This window comes from Copadichromis virginalis, linkage group LG11, assembly GCF_057382275.1.
Source record: "Copadichromis virginalis isolate Kocher_CV1m ecotype Utaka linkage group LG11, C_Virginalis_male_GT1.1, whole genome shotgun sequence".
Lineage (NCBI taxonomy): Eukaryota > Metazoa > Chordata > Actinopteri > Cichliformes > Cichlidae > Copadichromis > Copadichromis virginalis.
In genome coordinates, this window is record NC_140628.1 from 29,774,984 (window position 1) to 29,794,916 (window position 19,933).

Below are 19,933 nucleotides of genomic sequence, written 5' to 3' on the forward strand. Positions count from 1 at the left end.
AGAAAAGGGGGGGGGGGGTCTTTCTCCACTCATTATTATGCCATCTGAACAACAGCCAACTTTAAGAAAACTGACAATTAACAGTCTGTCTTGTTTTATATTGGAGTAGTTTTGTTGAGCAAATAAATGTTAAAATCGGTTATTTGGCATTTTAACATGAAAACATTGAATCGACATAAAGATGCCTTTTTTAGAAATTGGATGCGAGTAAACACCTGCGTTTCCTCAATACTGAGTAATCCAATTTATTCTATTGTCATGCTCATAATGCAGAACCAATAAACGAAGCAGCAGTTCTCGCTGTTGTTATAGACGCTGGTGACATTTAACAAGCTGTATAATTCACCGCACAGGTGAAGCAATGAATGCACACTTTCTGTATTTTTAACAAGTATGAAAAAGACTTATTGGTCTTGGCAAAGAGAAAACTGAATATCATAATAGTGGAGAGGAGGCTTGGATGGTCCTGCAGCACCATCTTGTGTTTGTTTGCACTTTTGCATTAGATAGTGAAGAAAGGGTTGTCAAGCAGAATGCAGACATTTCCACACATGTTGCAAGTTTCTCAAATATCTCTTTAGTCAACGAACTAATAAAAGCACAAGAACACACTTTAAATTTTCATTTATTTCACACAGTATAGCATCACATTACATGAAATCAATCATCCACCACAGTTCTGATGTGCAACAATGAAGCGGCGACTTATTCTCGGGTGACTAATGAAACAACTTCTCGGGCCAGTTTCAAGGAGCACCAGAATTACCTGAATAACTTTGCTGAATAAAACCAGGGGCACCTTCAAAGCTAGAACTTAGTTTTACTCAGAAAAGTTAGCTAGATAATGTGGTAATCCTGGTTCCTGAGTCAAATTCCCGATCTTTAGGTGCAACCGGTACGAGTTTTTACCTCTCAGTCCTGACAGAAGCAAACACAAACATACAGACATGAACAGTGCATTTCATTTTAATGGCGATTATAATAAAATTTGGTCTTTTTCTCCTACTTTAGCAGTTTGAGTTTCTTTGTTAATTCCATTTCCACTCTCCCCTTTTCAAAACAAGAAGCAATGTTTTGGTTGAGAACAATTCAACTGAAAAAACACACTGATGTATGCATGCTTGGAGTAATGATTTGCTCTTGTGACTCCCGCTCATCAGGACTAAACTAAATCAGGTTGCTACATGGGTTAATAATTTTTGGCGGGACTGTGACTGAGTGGAAAAGCATGCAAGCATGCTGCAACCAGTCTGACAATCCTAAACCGTGAGTCCACCTGTTCATCAACCTTCCACCTCATTCATACTTAACAAATTTAATTAATTTTTTTCTTAAATTGTGGCATAGTGTAACTGGCTCCTATTCATTCATGGTGGCAGTGCTTTTGCAATGTGTATGTCCAAATTTCCAGTAAACTCCTTTTTCTATTCATCATAAAGTCAATCAGAAGCTGTTCCTCAGTGGAGCACAAGCACAGAAGAGTTATTTTCACTGAATGACAGGAGTTTAATCATGCTAAACTGCTCTTAGCTAAAAGGACATATATACGTTTTCTGTTAAGTTCCTTCACAATAACGCGCTTGGGATTTAATCAAAACCTTTCTCACACACACTCACTTTAACTGGACAACACAATCCCTTTTTAATCTGCTCACAAAACCTTATTTTCCCTTCACAAGTCAAACCAAAAGCAAGTTTTGGGCAGCATTCAGGTAAGGTGAGGTGAATGGTGGTGAGAGAAAAAGCTTGCACTACAGTCAAGCTTTATCTACATAAGGCCATCTCTGAACATGTCCATCGTCTTTTTCAGCACAGAAGTGGTCGGGGTGGGTTCATCACGAGACAGAAGCCTCCAAACTAACAGTTTGTCCATATGAAGAGGTTATAACAGAGGGTTTTATTCCCCCACATCACATTGTTCATACAGAGGAAACAGCAGCTAATTATCACAGCCTTTGACTGCTTTAAGAAATCCAAAGAAAGATCCTGAACCTTTTCCTGTTCAGGTGCAGTTTAGTCTCTCGGCTTCCTCAAAGCTAACACAGTGCTTTGCATTTACCTGATGCCTGAATTTCCCTTCAATCGTCCATCTTGGCCTGACCCCTCTGTGCTCCACTGCTGCTCCCACACTCTTGGCTTGAGGCATTTCTCAGTGCTTTAAGTGCTGGGAGCATGGGATAGTGACTGGTGAGCTGGTGAGCCCCAGTTTTGTAGTCTTTTCTCTACAGGCTCCCGAGACCTTCCTAATCTTTCCTTTCCTCTTCCTTCTTGTTGCATCTTTTTGTTTTTTAATTTTGCATCAGCATCTAGATGGTGTTGCGTGGTGTGCCATTGAGTGCAACAGCCTTGGAGCAGGGTGAGCCCATTGCCTGTGGACCAGCTGAACGCGGAGTGGAAACTCCCACCTCGAAGACTTCATGGATAGCCTTCCGGAAACAGTGGAAGTTGTAGTCTATTAGTCCTGTGAAAGCGAAAAACAAAAAACTATGTTATTAAACAACTGATCAGTCCAATGACTGTTTGCTCACTTCCAATGAAATGAACTGGCACTAATTTTTTTAAATGGTAGTTATATTTTGATGACGAGGGAGAGAATATTAACAAAAAAAATCCACACTCTCCACCACCATGGGCAAGACCAAAGACCTGTCAAAGGACATGACAAGCAAGAACGTAGAGCTGCAAGGCTGGATACAAGACCATCAGCACGAAGCTTTGTGAGAACGTGACAGCTGTTGGTACAGTTTTTTGGAAATTGAATAAAATCTAAAATCACTATGAATCGCCCTCCGTCTGGAGTTCTATGCAGGATTGGGGTGAGGATCATGAGAAAGGGGGTGGATCAGCCCAAAACTACATGGGAGGAGCATGTTAATCATCTGAACAGAGTTGGGATCACCAAGAACACCATTGGTAACACAGTATGCTGTAATAGATTCAAATCGTGCAGGACCAAAAATGTCCCCCTGCTCAAGAAGGCACATGAACAGGCCCATCTGAAGTTTATCAGTTGACATCTAAATGTCTCAAAGAAGGCTTGGGAGAAAGTGTTGTGGTCAGATGACACCAAAATTTACCTTGGCATCAACTTGAACTGCAGTGTTCGGAAGAAGAGAAATGTTGAATATATCCAAAGAACACCATCCTCACAGTCAAGCTTGGAGGTGGAAGTATTACGCTTTTTCTGTTTAGGGTACAGGCCAACTTCTCCACACTGAGGGCCCAATGGACAGGGCAAGATATAATGTTAGACAGGAACCTCCTCTCAGCCAGAACACTGAAGACGGGTCGTGGATGGCTCTTCCAGCATGACCTGACCCAAAACATTGTCAACAACGTAGTGGCTAAAGTCCATTAAAGTCATAAAGTAGCCGAGCCAGTCTCCAGACTACAATCCTGTAGAGGGAGCTGAAGCTTAGAGTTGCCAAACTGGAGTCTTGCTTTGGGATTCAAACAGTAGCAGTAACAGTGCTTCTGAAAGTCTACAAATCTATAGAATTGCCATATGCTACTGCCAATTATAAAGATTACTCTGGAAGCAGCACGTTTTCAACGAGTTCTGTATTTACAGCTTTACAATTTGATATAGATCCTCTGCTAAGGGAACATTTTATATGTGGACTTGTTGAGTAAATGTTACACTAACTCAAAACTCACTGAAATGTGCATGCATTCCCTTTGGTGATGCAGAAAATGTAAAAGTGTTTTTATAATTTATACTGCTGTTGGGATTTTAACAATTCGCAGCAAAATTTTCTGGCACAACTTCACCTGCTTCCAAGGTGCATGGAGAGGATGAAAGAATTCACAAAGCAGGAACTCCAGCAACACTTGAGGGAAGATGAACAACTTTAATAATTGACCAACGCGTTTCGGCTTGTGGCCTTCATCAGGGTCATTAGGGATTTTAACAATTAGCACACAGAACAAACAAAAAGAACACGTATGCGATCGGTAAATTGAATTTAACTTTTATTCCCATGTGTCCTTTGTTAGGCTATGGGACAGTAACCTTTTAATGTTTAAATGTATGATGTTTAAAATTTCAGCGCTCTATTAATGCTCAGCATTAATCTCATCTCGTTTGCTGCAGTATTGCATTTTAATGTTAGATTTTTTTATGTTCCTTATAGATTCTTATCAGCATTTTAATATCATCTGATAATGTCTCTCATCAGAGTAGGTGACACTCACAGAACCTGAAGCACTCTGAGACAGGCAGAGAAAGCCCACAACCATAATGTGACATCCTGAGGTTTAGGCTTTGTCCAGCCAGCTGATGCAAAGAAAGCCCAGCTATGTTGAAGGTCCTTCATAGTACATCCCATAGCTTGTTTGAATACACAAACTGATCCAGGGCTAACATGCTATTAAATGATCAGGGTCTCAAATACAAATTACAAATTGATATCTTTTTCCTTTAGCACAACAGCTTTAGCTTAAAGTTTGTGATGGGACAAACTTTTAATTTCACTCAAGAATTCATCGACTGTGTTGAATTCTCAAGGAGACACACAATTAAGTATCAAAATAAACCCACTCTCCTACACTCTCCATAATATGGGGGAACAAACTGCAGATGGGCTCAGACAATCACAAGCCACAAAGATATTCACCCAAACTGCCATCTAGTATGTTGCTATTTAAATTAATTGTAAGTGGTGGATCTCCTGTTTTTGGAGCTTGAAAGTCAATTACTGCTTCCTTTTATTACTCCCAACTTTGGCTATCTTTCTGTGTAATGTACTTCAGTGCATGATAACATCCAGGTTTACAAATTTCACTCCATCTGTACACATGCAGACACACACTAATACTGCACTGATAAACAAAGTGAAAGAAAACATGAAGACATTTGACACAAGCCAAAACCATTAACCAAATTAAGCCGAGTGAGCAGCAGAGGATCACAGGTCATCTGACAGCTTACCTTTGCGCTCGAAGCTCTCTTCTCGCAGGATGCAGACAAGGGCCAGGAACTTTGTGACCTCTTTCAGGTACAGCACAGTGGTGTTGTTGAGCTTGATGATGGCCATGGACTCCTTGTCATAGGCACTGCCGCTGCCATCCTCCTTCAGACTAGTGAAACACAACAAAACACTGTAACATTCAAAGAGGAAATGGGAAATAAACTGCAGCTTGTCTATGAGGTTATTAATTGTGCATAAATTAAGTCGTGCTTCAATGAAAGCACCCTCAGACAGCACGTGGGTGAACTCCGTCTCTTAAAGGCTTAAAAGATTTCAAAAGATTCAAGCAAATATGACGGTAGTTATTATTATGCAAATGAATACAGAAAGTTAATATAAAATTAACTTTGTAGACACCACTGACCAAAATTATGTTTATCAAATCATGGAGCACTCATTACTCAACTCTGACCTCTTTTGGTGCATCACTAAAGCACAAAACTCACCCATAGATGCAGGAGACATCGATAACCACATCAATCATATCACAGCACAGTTCATAGGACTGCATGTCCACAGGAGAGCTGTCTGTGGCGATGTAGATCTTACTGACCACGTCAAATAGAAAGGCCTTCTCTATCCCTGAATTCTGTCACCAACAAGAAGACAGACAGAAAAAAGAGGCAGTCAAAAGTGTAATATGGTAAAGAAACAGGAAGCTACTTCCTGTTACAATTAATGTCTGGTAGCAGATCCCTTACTGAGAGAATAAACTAAGTTACAGTTTGTTTGTTTTTTTACAAAGGCTGCAAAAAAAACCCAAAAAAACCAAACAAAACAAAAATCAGATTTTTGATTTGTGTATGATCAGGCTGTAAAATTCAAAAGTTTTTTTTAATGGTCTAAAAGCCTGAAATAGCAAAATAATATAAAGCAAAGAAAATGAGCAGACTCTGAAATGTCATGAGAATAAATGTTTGTTTTTTAAAAAAATAAAAAATTAATATATTTATGAGAACATTATGAATACAAAATGAATGGGAAATGAGCAAGTTGTGGCTTTTTTCGTCATTTTATCATGTATTATAACATATATACACAATCAGATCTCACAGTAACTCAGGTATGAAGACAATGTGTCATAAGAGCAAGCTAAAGTCAATGCTTTATACTTAAAGCTTTACATGTGAAGACAACTGTCAACTCATAACACAACAAGCTTAAACTGATGCAGTCTAATACAACTGTAAAATAAATCCTGCATATATATATATATATATATATATATATATATATATATATATATATATATATATATATATATATATATATATATATATATATATATATATATATATATATATATATATATATATATATATATAATTTTTTTTTTTTTTTTTTTAAAAAGGCAAAAAGTTATTAAAGCTGTTTTGAAGATGCTGCCAATTTAAATTTACAATAACTTTGGAGCATTTTGTTTGTTTTTGTTTACATGTTTTTCATATAAGTAAAGAGGCAAGTAACTGTTAGCCAAACCTCATCCAAAATAAACTAGGCAAACTAAATATGAACTTGTTTACTGAATGTACTGCCTTGATACAGTAAATCTTACCAAACCAGTTAGTACATTTAAGGAAGAAACAGCTGTTCTCCACTCAAAAGTCATACCCTGAGATAAAACAGTTAAAAGTTACAGAGCGACTACTACTACCAGTGTGGGACAAAGTAGCATTACAACTGAGGATCACAAACATCTTCAGAAAAGGCTGTAGGGACAGTGGAGGAACTGCCAACACTAATGTGGCTTCCGTGCTGGCAATGACTCACGCCATGAACGCTGTCACACATAAATCACTCCATCAGTGACAAAGTTGCAAGAGAATTCTTATGCATAAAGGATTGGTTTTTGTGTGCTTACAGAAATGAAGATATTTAGGAGGTTCTCCAAGGTGGGGAGCTGTGGGATGAGCTTCTGCACCACTTTGCTGAAGGCTTCAAAGATTGAGTGGTCATAAATACTCGTCAAGTAAAAGCTGAATGATGAAGAAAAAAAAAAGGAAGCATATAAGCTGTTACAAGTAGGAAACACTTCTCACTTCCTCAAAATGCATATGAAACCAGGTAAAAATACATAGAGTCACAAGATCACATGACAAACAGTTGCAGAATTGTAGAAAAGAGATGTGAATCAAAGCATTAAAGCCTGATTCAGACAAAAGCACAAGGATAAAAACTTAATGCTAACTTGGCAAAAAAATTCCGACAAATAAAAAAAACAAAACAGTCTTCATAAGGCTGCTGAAAACTAGGCACACATGACTTATAGACATTGGTTAGTGAGATGTATAAATAAAAAGTTTGTGTCTGAGAAAACAGTGGTGTGAGCCAAATGGAAGTGTCTGCATACACTTGGCAGGAGCTCAACTTCACAATGTATTACGGTGAAGAAAGCACCAGAGGCAGAGATCCACTATATATCCAGGACCGCTCAGGCTGTCTAACCGGAATAAACAACAATCTCACTCCACATAAAACACCCCACAGTGTGCCAACACAGTCCTAAAAATCAACAGTAAAGCTGCTGCAGAGCTGCCCAGGCTTAACCCCGACAGACTGTTTAATGTGCTACACAACACATTTAGACTTCTTATACAGTGTGTCGGAGCAAAGGCTGCAATTAACATTAACTCATCTTATTAGAGCTGCAACATAAATTTCAGTATCTAGTAATTCTGGACTAGTTTAACTCTAGAAAATATCACAAAAATGAATCATGTGGTAGCCATTTGAAACAATGCATGTCTAAGACACTTTGGCCTTGACTTTACTTTTCAAATTAAGAAGTTGCGATACATTTTTATACTGTCTGACAAAATGTCTATTCACCTCCACAGATCTATGACCAAAGTAAACCCTTTCCTGACAAGTTTAGTCTTAAACACTACTTTCAAATCTTAATGAATACAACATATTGTTCACTTTGTAAATGATGATGATGATGATGAGAGATTAGATAGCCTTTATTTGTCAGTTGCAGTTGCCCAAAAAAAATACAGACAAGCAACATGGGAGAGTATTCCAGTGTGTACAGCTGATCTGGGACCGCTGCAATCTTCGATTGCGCCTCCAGCTGATCCGGTGTCCACATCGGATGGGAGGTAAGCATGGGAGGAGGCGTTGGATCCGGGGTAGGGAGGGTGATAGTGAGGGCGTATCAGTGTACGTGTTTCGTGTGTGTGCATGTGTGTATCCTGTGTTCAGCTAAGAGAAAGCGTCACCACGCCCAGTTAAGCATCAGTCAACAGTTTCCAGTGGACCCAGGTGGCCTTGAAGGAGGGACAAAGAGTTCCGTCAACAATCCTGTTATCATGGGAAGAATTTGTTGTTCCAGTCAGCTTCAACTTTGGCAAGCCTTCAGCTGGCGCCAGGGGGGCCGCATGAGTGAAGATCGTGAATGTTTGGGTTTAGTGCGAACAACTGCATCCAACTTTTACAGTTGGTCTAATGTCCATCACTGGTCACCAGTTCTGTCCATTCCCGTTGTTCTTCTCCAAGATCTTATCCATATTGCGTTCAAAACACAGTCTGAGTACAGCCCTTAAAGTATCAAATGTCCATGTTTGTTTAGTTACTTTTACCTCCTCTTGTTTCAAAATGGTAGGATGAGTATAGCCAAAACAAGTAACTTGAGGCTTCAAAAGATGAATTTACTATGATGGTGAATTTTTGACACCAACCACACATCAAAACAAACCAAATAAAGAATTTTAAAAAACTGAAGCCATGACATCCATTGTGCGAAATGGCAAAGTATTAATAGCATTCTATGACAAAATTTAAGATCATTTCTTCAATCTAAAGACTACTAAATTAACATATTTAGTCCTCAGGCTATATAAAAGTTAAAACTTTTAGCATTTATATCAGAAAACAAACAAACCATGGTGTGCTATGTGCACACAAAGATGAACCAAACAGCAGATGTGTACTTTGGCTTTCTTTCTGCATCTCAAGTTTTTCTGCCCTTTGGAGCCTTAATCACAACAGCTCTGATAGCTGTGGCAGAGGCCACTCTTGCTTCATTAAGAGGTCAAAGAGGAATCTCACAGGAACACTAAAACTATGCAGACAATGTTGAAGACACAGACTACTGGATATATAATGACGGAAACAGAAGCTACTTTTAGGCCTTATTATTAGCAACAACACCAATTACCAAATGACATTAATAAAAACAACCATCCCAATGGCTTTTCTACTGCAATTATTGAAAAAGGGAAAAACAAACAAAAAGCCACTCTGATTGAAGCAAGAACACTTTACCAAAAAATCCAAAAATTATTTTATACCATACTCTTAAACCATTTTTATCAAATAGGATGAGTGGGGCCAAGTATAAAACGTTTGTGGAAGAGGTTAAAACATCTCTCAGTCTCATGTGTCATTACCAGTCAGTGAGGTTGTCTTTTTGTGTCTGCACTGACTTGTATTTACTCATGTCTGTTTACGACAACGTGATTACGGATGTTAAAACTGTCTTGAATAAAGCCAGTTTTGTTGAGAGACTATGCTTTGTCTGAGAGATTTGGAGTAAGCGATTAACTGCTGTACCAACTTATTAATGGCCATATAAGCTGTGGCTTGTTTTCTTGATTAGTTAAATCTGTTAACAGTAGAGTTATTGTATTGCATTATTGAGTGTGTGAAACTTTGTTTGCTGAAAATCAAATATAAAACAGGATGGATGTCTCCCCCCCCCCCCCTTATTCTGGCTTTTACAGATGATAAAAATAATCACAAGTTAATCGTACCTGAGATGCAGCTTCTCTAAACTGGCATCTACCAGATCATCATTGGCTCTCTGATGGATGTCTCTTTGGGTTTCGATCTTGTGATCGTCTGACAAGCCGTCAACTTTGTGGATAAACACCTCGAAGTTTATCTCTGGATTGACCCTGTAGGCCCGCGACACAGTGAGATGAAGCCTACTCAGAGCCTCCACATAATCATCCTATAACAAAGAAGATGACACAAAAACAGGCATGTTCACAAAGTGAATCTAAAACGAGATTTAAAGCATAATCTGCTGTTCTGGACACAAAACCAGAAACAACATGTAGCATAGAATATTTAACAATTTTAATACTACCATGCTGCTTTATTCTTACAGAACACTACATCCATAATCTGCTCTTTTTTTAACCTTAAAAACTTTATGAGAAAAAATTTTAATGTAGTAAGAGTGTATATAATATCCAACAATGTCCTTCAAAAAAAAAAGAAAAAAAAAAGAAAAAAGTTATCACAGTGACATAAACAGGAAAATCAAGATGTGCTTCTTCTTAAAGAAGTGAGAATGACAGTCTTGTGAGCTAAGCCCAACATAATTATTAGCTGTCACTTCAGATAACATGGAGGAGTACATTCTCATCAGTTTAAAGTGAGGTTTGAGGAAATGCACCTCTGCCTCGCCTCCCAAAACAGCAAAAGGAAAACAGCTCTCCTCTCATATCACTGTGTGACCAACTGCTGAAGCAAATTGAATCTGATGCACCTTGAGCACAAATAAAGCCATGCAATCAGATGAGCTGTGGCTTATATCGCAGCTGAGATTACTTCTTGAAAGCACTCAGAGTCATGTGGACAGCGCAGGCATAAAAGCCGTGGCATGTAATTGTCTTTTATTCAAGCCACTCTGGCTGTTCATCAGCCAGCTCATTCTTCAGTGCTGAAATGGGTGTATACTTGGATACCTGTTTTCTTCTTCTGTACAGTTTCATCTTAATAAAAATGTAAGTGGTCGTGATTCTGAAAGCGGTCTGATTTTGCACTTCTACACTTTATCTTATCAAACAATTCTTCCTCTTTTTTTTTCTCTTCACCTGAGCATCAATAACAAATATCAGAGCCCCGGTTCCTCTGAAGATCATCTCGTAGTCGAAGGTGGGGTCAAAGAAGTCGACCTGGCCGGGGAAGTCCCAGATCTGGAAGTTGACAAAAGAGCTACTGGAGATGTCATCCTTGTAGATCTTGTTGGTGCTCTCCAGAAACAAGGTCTCATTGGGAGACATTTTGTGAAATACCACCTGAAATGAAAATTGATGCCATGTTTCAGTTGAATAAATACAAACAGAGTCTAAAGTGAGGAACCGGATTTACATTAATTAAATTTAGTGGGGAAAACTGGTATATGATGACACTCAGCAAACAGTGGGATTATGAGAAATTGCACTTTTGTAAGAGGGTCACTGAAACTTTAATATAGCAGTGACCACAAATCTGTGGTAATTCTGACACTAGCTGCTGGGAAAAAAAATGCATCTGTCTGTTCTCGTTACTTCATCTTTATTTATTGGAAATACTGGGGACAGAGGACACAGCGCTAATCATTGTAGTCACTAGACAAACATGCGCTTCTTCAAATTTTCAATACTGCAATCAATTCTTAACTGCCACTGACATAACAAGTATGTTTTTCTTAAATCAAGAGTGTTGGATATCAATTTAGTTTTATTACAATTCTTTATTTCTAAAGTCTAGTTTTTATTTTTATATTAAATAAATACTTCAATAAAAACTGGGGAGCTAGATCATTTGGAAGGGGCTCACATACGAGCTGGTACTCCTCCACACTGAAAGGAGGGACTTTGGTGATTTGAGAATCTGACTAAGATGCCTTGTTACTCCTAGACGAGTAATTTCAGGTATGTCCTACCAAAAGGAGACCCTGGGCAGATTCATGGAGATTTGATATGTTTAAACTGAGATGGTTGTCCTCACGGAAGAGTTTGAGGAGGTGGCCATAAAGAGGGGGTCTAACAGATGTGTAAATAAAAAAATTTCAGTATAATAACCTTGTTAACTTTTGTTGCGGGTGTGAATTTAAACAGACTTGAAGTCATCCAGCAACGTTTTAAGTCCGATGACCGTACATTTGTATGTGTGAAGACACGTGTAAGGTTTTCTTCACTTGTGGTTTACAAATGGCTGTTCCATAATCCCATTATTAAAATATTGCAGTCATGTGAAAGATTATCACAATAGTGCTGTAATTTGCTTTATAGTGTTACTCTAGCACAAGGATATCATCCAGACATCACATGTAGAACAAGAGGGAAAAGGGCAAAACACTGCAGACTCAGATCCATTGCAACACGTCATTCTCGTCAGCATTTTTCAGCTTTTCACGCTGCGGAAAGTAAAGTGGCTGCTGTACATTGAACTGAAGTTAACAATTAATGAGAGGAAGGCTTAACAAATAGGGTAGAAAACGAGATGTATTGGACGTGTGATGTGGTAGGAGTATTTGCTCCCCTGCTGGCATTTTAAATCAATGTGTCGTCCACTGAGGTCACCGGCCGATGAACCAGCAAAAATCCAAATCACATGATTCTCGGGCCCAGTTGGCAGCTTACATCGAAATGTTAATCTTCGACTTGAGGGTGTATGGATTATAGCAAACACAGTGCAAGTGCACATATATGCACTGGCACAGAAGTGTGCTTCGTCACAAGAAAGTTTCTCCATGCACTTTCTGTAGGTTAGGTTTGCAGCACGTCAAGCTATATGCAGTCTTTTCATACTTCCCCCTTGGATTTGAACATAAATAATAAAATATCATAGAAGGGTCAACTACGTCTAATCTATTATTAAACAACAGTGCAACAACAGTGAAAGTGGCAGGCCAAGAAACATATTCTGAGCAGCCTATAGATGAAATATGAAATAAAGACTAGAAAAAGGGAAAAAAAATAGAAAAAGTGGAACCAGCCTTGAGGGTTTGCTGCATGACAGGTGGTTGTGGTCATTTGATTATTTACAGTTACAATTCCATACTTTGGGGAATTAACAAAATTAACTGAGACTCAGTTTCTGGACTTTTTTAAAGAATCTTATCATTCCGCCTTATACTGTGCCTATTTTTAATTATGTTGTAGTTAACTGGATTACTAGTAATGAACTTTTTTTTTTTTTAATTATTATTCTTTACATATATTAACTTTTTTAAAAACTTTTTTTCCTGTTTTCTTTTAAGGAAACAGCAAGTCATCTGCCTCCGCCTGAGCCCATCCCTAGCACCAACCCACAATATCTACAAGTCCCTTTTCTGTTATCCACACTCCTGCTTTTCCTTCTCTCTCACTGCCTCCGAATGTGCCTTCCCCCTTTGCCAACAACTGCAAAGTTTCCACAGGCGTTGGTGGCTTGTTGCCTCTGCCATAACTTGTAATATCAACTTTTTTTGGCTCCAGGCTTACAGCAGTCACCAAAGCTGACAGAGGTTTTGCCTTCATATTAAATGTCATCTACACTCATACAGGGTTTTACTTTGTGGGGTGAGGGTGGCGTTTCCCTGCATTTAGCTAGCAAAAAGTCTGTGTTAATCATCATCCATAGATTTAAGTACCTTTGGCCATTTAAAAAAAAAAAAAAAAAAAAAAAAAATCAAAAATGCATTTCAAACTTAAGCAAATTAAGCATCACTTTTTAAAAACATTTTATAGACAGTCATTAATATGCTGGAAGGCCAAAACTGCTTATGAAATTAATAATTAGGAATTCAGGTGAAAACACAGGTGCCGCTGGTCATAGCAATCTCAGAGCAGCTACTGAGGTCATCTCCTAACAAGGAGCTGTGTCACTATACGGCGGGCTTAATTTCCTTGAGCATACTGGAGTCCTGGCTGTTCCTGATTTTTTGAGAGAGTGTGGGAGCGTCTGAATAGTCCATCATGCACAGGGGCAGTTACTGGAGGGGGGTAAGTAGCGGCCGAACAAATTTTTTATCCCTCTTTCTGAGATAAAATGGGTACGACTCAGGTAAAGAGGCCTTGCACGTGCTGCACTGATTTAAAAAGTGTTATGGCTTGCAGACCGAAAGGTGTGGTCGCTCTGATATCATGTGAAAGGCACACTCCAAATCTATACCGCACAGTTGTGTGGGACTGACATACTTTCTTTTCTGTTTTTTGTTTGCATGTCGGATAAGTTGTTAACCAAACAGTCACATGCTGCATGTACACACACACCATTAAAGATGCACCGAGCGCCTCTGTTCAGCTGGTTAATAATTCACTCCTGCGGACACACCGGTGTTAGTTCACACAGATAACCAAGTGACCATTAGCTTTCTACAAATTTTCTTTATTATGACTATTATTGTTATTATTTCTTCAATTCTTACGTAGCTGAGCACGCCGTCAGCTGACTGATAACCGTCATCGCTCGCGACATGCTAACCCAACTCGGTAGCTATTTTGGCTAACGTCCCGTTTATACTCGCGTGAGGCTGAGGCAGGCGGCGCTCACCTCGGAAGGCTAACAGTTTAACATCTCCGCCTACCTTCTGTATCGACGATTTGCCGCTTCTCCTCAGGCCCATAAGCAGGATCCTGGGTTTGCTGTCGGACGGTGCCGGGCTGTCCTCGATGTCGGCCTCCTCTTCACCATAACCGAAATCTTTGGGAAACGAGTCCGCAACCCCGTAGCTGTCAGACAGCTGTTCCACCTCGTACTGAATCGACATTTTGTCCTAAGCACGGTCGCTTCCCCCCTTATTCCCCCCGTTTACTTTGTCGGTTAGTTGTTTGTTTGTAGCGGGCCGTTGGTAGGCACCATGAAGTAACGTCACCCGATGGAGATAGTTTGTCAATAACGCCTGAGCCACTTGGAAACGCAGAGCGTGATCCCACACATTTCCTTAGGATTTCCTCTCGCCCTGAAAAAAAACCTCACCATTTAGTCCCGCCCTTTGATTCTGAGTCGCTGCTTTGGTTACAATTTGACAGGTGATTGGCCGAGCAGCCTGCCACTTTAATGAGGTTCACCGCTGTCACCTGACTAGTACTCGGACTTGTTTTATGAACTGTCGCTCGAAAGAGGAGAAAATAAAACCTTTCATTTTTTTAAATGAGCTATTTTAAACCACCTAGAGTATTTTTTTTTTTTGTGGACTAAAATAATAGTCACAAATGATCTTGGGTTAAAAGGGAACATTTAATGAAGACGAACCAAACAGAGTGTGTTATAGTGTTATTCTGTGTTGTTACCAGCAGATGGAAGCAGGCGCCTACTACAGTGAAGCAAAGGCTTTCATGAGCCTTCTGAAATGTAGGAATTATTTCTTTCCGCAATTGCAGGACAGATTAAATAATCCATGTTGAGTAAATAAATCCATTGTTGTGTAAATTATATTGCCTATGCAATGCCGCATAGCATACGGCAACTACAATAACTCTTAAAAAGTGTACCTAGTGTATCTGTATAAAAACTGCCTGAGCTGGACACACCTAATTTTTTGATGGTTTATTATTTATTATTGTTCCTAAACACAATGATATTATTTTGTTGTTGTTTTGTTTAGCAGTTTTGACGCATTATTTGCCCTCCAATCGCAGAATGGCCTAAGAGTGCAATTTTAAGTGCTTTGTAAAAGAGGGAAAACAACAGAAATGGAGATATGTAAGAATTTATCACTGGTTTCGTGACGAGGAACCTTTGCACGTTCTTATATTCCCGAGGAGCTCCTGAATGCAGCTTTGACTCTGCGGAGCAGTTGGTTGAGCGAAGAAGATAAACGAAAGTAAACTTTTACCGACCCGGCCGGCGGTGTACCTGATTCTCAAAGTTAGGTGCTCCCATTTTAAGCGGAACGCTAAATATAGGAGCTGTCTACACGAAAAAGGCAGTTTTCTAACCGACATTACTATGGCACATTATAAAGTAAGCGCGTGTGCTGTCATTGTATTCATTTTACTCTGCTGTTTTTAAGAACCCGCTTCATGTCCTGTGTTTCAAGCACAGCTAAGCTAATGTTAGCAGGGAGGGAGGCTCATCGGGAGGTCGCCATCGCACCTGTGACGGCTTGTATTTGGGCTTTCTCGGTGATGGGGGTCTGCAAATGTTTGTGGGTAAACAGAGTTTGGAGAACGTAAATAAACTAGCTACGGCTACAAATTATACTTTCTTTATTACACCTTTGAAGTCCAGGGCATTAAATACGAGGGAATTACAAATAGTGAGAACACTCTTAATCATATCCGGTTGTTCAGTGATGACGTGACGAATCCTACTTCCGGGTCTAAAGTAGTCTGCGTTTAATATGGCTTTTGTGTTGTTAACATGTTTAATGTCATGTATTTTCTTCTATTTGATCTCAAAAAGCTCCTAAAACAGTCAGTGATCACTGTTGACCTCCCTCGGCTTTTATTACCGCTAATCATTTATTTAAGCTCAGTTTTTAAAACCTTAGGATGTAACTACAGCACAGCCCATGCAGCAGTATATGAATGACTAACCTCGTATTGTGGATGGATTATCTCAGTTGTTCTCCTGGCTGAAGTTTGGTCCTTTTACAGCATCCTGCCATGCGATTACATTTGTTCCTGACCACCGAGAACACTCACGATAACTTTTATCGAGTGGAAAAAAAGTTAGCTTGTTTATATTATGCTAACATAGCTGTGTCGCTAGCGGTCACGTAGCACATCATTATATACCAGTTAGCCCAACTTCAGTAACCCTACAAACGTCACTGCTGTTTAGTTTTCTGTCTTCATTTATGCTGGAAGTGATAGCAGAGCTGTACGTTTTAATTTGTTTCCAAAACCCCGCAGTCAGGACACGCTATATTGTATTTAGATAGAAGCTAGCGAGCTAACTCCCTGCTAACTTCTAACTCCGTTAAATGTCATAAATTCCGTTTTCATGGATGCCTGGATGTTAAACTCAATTGTTACACCTGGTAGAGCAGAACGCTGATCATTTTATTAAAGATGAAAGACTTTAGACAGTTTTTCAACTCTCAGTAATGCCACAGTGATCGTTTGATATATGGAGCTGCAGCGGAGTTTAGACCCAGACACGGCTAGTGACGTCAGACTGAACAACCGGATTGGCCCACTCTAATAGGCAAGACGTGACAGCTTAAAGGTACTTTATGATTAGCTGGTAATAAAATGTCTTATTTTTCTTCCTCCAGCAGGGTCCAGACCCCAAGAGGGAACAGTTTAGGAGATACTTGGAGAAAGCTGGTGTTGTTGACAGTCTAACTAGTGGTAAGGTGCATTTCTTTTCTGTTAAAGTCATTATACTAGCTTTGGGAGCTATTCGCAAAGTATTGCAGAGCATAACTGAAAGCTAGACCCTCTTCTGACAGTGCTGCAAATTATTATCTGACACCAAGTAGCCTTGAGGGGAAACGTCGAAAACCTTTTCACCAGTGTCAGGCTTTTTAGTAAACACATCTTAAGAACATGGATTGATAGCTAATGTAATGTTGATAGAGAATGTAAGATATCAAACATACATTTTTTGCAGGATTTTCCACCTATTAAGAATTTTTGACTTGTTTTTCACTGTAAGAAATGGTGCTGAACTTCTCAAATTCATTAGATTATAATTTGAGTTAACGTAAATGCACAGTACAAGGAGTAAACAGTCCAAATTTGCCATTTAACTCACGAATTATGTTATCAGAGGTCAAGTAAACAGAACTAAGAGTCCATCCAAGTATTTACTGACAGTCAGTGATAAGTAGAAAGTTTAACTCTTTTCTCTCCCCTCCTGGTCTTCAGTTCTAGTGTCGCTATATGAACAACAAGAAAAGCCCAACAACGCTTTGGAGTATCCTTCTAATTGCACAAGCTGATTCTGAACATTATGAGCCTGCAACATTATGATCTGTGTGTTGAGGTGAACCTTCAGCTGATATTTTCCCTCCCAGCTACAAGTCTGAACAGAAATTACACTCGCTGTAGATTCTTTAACTGGCTCCTTCTACCAGATTTGTCAAGCAGCAACTCGGTGCTGTTGGGCAGACTTCAGAAGATGCTGAGGCTCTGCAGCAGGAGGTGATTAATCTCAGGCAAAAGTGTGCACGCTTGGCAGGGGAAAATAAAGAGCTTAAAGCAAAGGTAAGCCTCCAGTGGTTTGTAAAAAGACTTTTTTTCTTCTTTTTTTTTTTTTTTTTTAAACCTCATTTAGATTTTAAGATTTTTGAAGCACAGTCATTATAATTAGACACAGAATGCAAAGAAGACATGGTGTCCTACAGCTGGCCAGAATAAATTAATGCCAAGATACCACAAGTTGAAATAAAAAGCAAAAAAATGTTGTGCAATGATTTCACAATTCATCAGTACATAAGTTAATACAACACAAAAATAGATCTTTTAGTCTTCAATTATTCTAAAGTTCAGAGTACAAACTTTAACATGCACAAAAGTAGCGCGACATATCCAATATAACTTGAAATGAGACAAAGGGAGACAAAATGACCCCATGACCTTGGAGCAGTGTGTTCGATTGAAGCATTAACAAGTTTTAACCAGCGTTACAAATGTAAACGAGTGATACTTTCCTGAAAACATGCAGTTGATGCCTCCCAGTTTGTTGTTTGTTTTCAATATTTAACGTCATATTTGGGAAACTGTTTTGCTGGAAAAATTTGGATCATGCATAATTTTTCAATGTAATCTTTTCCATACATTCTTTCCGATACCAATCACATAATCTCCTGAAGTGCAATGAAAAGGAATTTGCTCAAAAACTCCTTGTGACTGTCTGGTAGTTTTGTTATGATGTAGTGTGTCCAGACTAGTAAGGACAAAAGAAGCAAACCTCAATCATGTACCACGTCCTACCTTTGTCGTGGTACAGCTCTATTCCGATGCTTCTGGTATGAGTGTTGTATCGCTTCTCGTGGGTCAGTGTGTTGTCTGCCATGATGCTTTTTGATACCTGTCTGTAACAGTGTGTATTTATTTTTTTTATCTGACAGTCTGCATGGACACAAGGAGCTCCTGAAAGGCTTGTGAACTCGACTAATGTTGATGTTTGGGTTTTTTTTCTTCTGTCTCTCTAGCTCCAGCGTTATGAATCTGTACCTGAAGATGGAGGCACAGCTAACTAGACCCCAACCCAACAGCATTTTGTTTCTACGTTGCTATCACTTTAAAAATTGAAGGCGAGACAACACTTAGGTGAAAACTAAACATTTTTATGTTGCTGTTTTGTCTTTTTTATAAATCTCAGTTTCTACTTTACTACTTTTGATTTAACTTATTTTGTACATGAATGTATATAAGTGTTGGTTTTTTTAGTTTATTTAGTCTTTAGTATAGCTTTATAGTAGAAACTGACTTTCAGCATGACGAGTGGGTTAGTAATAGACAGTAGTCATTAAGCTGTTTGTTTTACTTTCCTGTCTTGTTAAGAGGACACACACTGATCAATGTATGTGTGTTATTTACAAAAATCTGGTGTAGGTGCACAAAAATATATCACATCTAAAATAAAACATGGCCATGTAATCACTGTTTTTGTTTGTTTGTTTGTTTGTTTTTCCAATTTTAATCAATTTATTTACAGCAAACAATCAGTGAGTTCTGTAATGCAACAGAGTTACTGTGGTCATTTACAGCTTTGTAGGCTCATTAACACACATCCTCAATCACCCGCTGAAAGAAACCAGATATAAAACACATTAAAAAACAAACACCAAGCACAAAGACCTTGGGGACCAGAGCACATTAGGCTTTCTTCCACACTTAAAAACCTATTTCTCCAAGTGCATACAAAAACCAAAACTGTGAAACGGGCGAAGAAAACTGACAGTATTGTTTTTGTTCAGATAAGTGCTTATAGTAATGTGTCATTTGAGATTTAAAATCCAGTCCAGATGCTGTGAAACCTGAAATTACATTAGAAAACTTCCAATCAGATGTTCTTCTGTTTAACAAGATTTTTTCTGGAAATCCACAAATTAAACGACTGGTAGAGGAGGGTTTAAATGAATAAAACAGCCAAAGCACCGTTGTCACAGCTCACCTGTGTCTACCCAGTGCAGACATGTCTAAAGTTACTAAATAAATAAAAAATAATAAAAATAAAGCAGCTGGTGTAAAGTTTCTCAATGTAAAAGGAGCGCATTTATAGGCTGGACCGCTGTGTCCTGTAATGATTTTTAGATTTGCAGATCTGAGATTCGTTTGTTGCTTCTGTTACCACTAATGTTTCGT

General features: G+C 38.9%; 2 protein-coding genes across 5 annotated transcripts; one reads left to right on the forward strand and one right to left on the reverse strand.

The window, feature by feature from the left end:
- Nucleotides 1-609: 609 nt before the first annotated feature.
- Nucleotides 610-14,679, reverse strand: rragca (Ras-related GTP binding Ca). The gene is made up of 7 exons (XM_085471913.1): nucleotides 14,257-14,679; nucleotides 10,796-10,999; nucleotides 9,725-9,924; nucleotides 6,832-6,946; nucleotides 5,417-5,559; nucleotides 4,931-5,079; nucleotides 610-2,461 (listed from the first exon to the last, which is right to left on the reverse strand). The coding sequence occupies exons 1-7, from the start codon at nucleotides 14,437-14,439 to the stop codon at nucleotides 2,307-2,309; spliced, it is 1,149 nt and encodes a 382-aa protein (XP_085328039.1). The 5' UTR covers nucleotides 14,440-14,679; the 3' UTR covers nucleotides 610-2,306.
- LOC146698998 (c-Myc-binding protein-like) lies at nucleotides 13,558-19,229 on the forward strand. 4 transcript variants are annotated; one of them, XM_085471914.1, is made up of 5 exons: nucleotides 13,558-13,672; nucleotides 16,894-16,969; nucleotides 17,489-17,537; nucleotides 17,698-17,827; nucleotides 18,778-19,229. In XM_085471914.1, the coding sequence occupies exons 1-5, from the start codon at nucleotides 13,646-13,648 to the stop codon at nucleotides 18,823-18,825; spliced, it is 330 nt and encodes a 109-aa protein (XP_085328040.1). In that variant the 5' UTR covers nucleotides 13,558-13,645; the 3' UTR covers nucleotides 18,826-19,229. The 4 variants fall into 4 exon arrangements, with proteins under 4 accessions (XP_085328040.1, XP_085328041.1, XP_085328044.1 ...); XM_085471915.1 differs by having other exon boundaries at nucleotides 16,897-16,969; XM_085471918.1 differs by lacking the exon at nucleotides 13,558-13,672 and adding an exon at nucleotides 15,439-15,635 and having other exon boundaries at nucleotides 16,897-16,969.
- The last annotated feature ends 704 nt before the right edge of the window (nucleotides 19,230-19,933 follow it).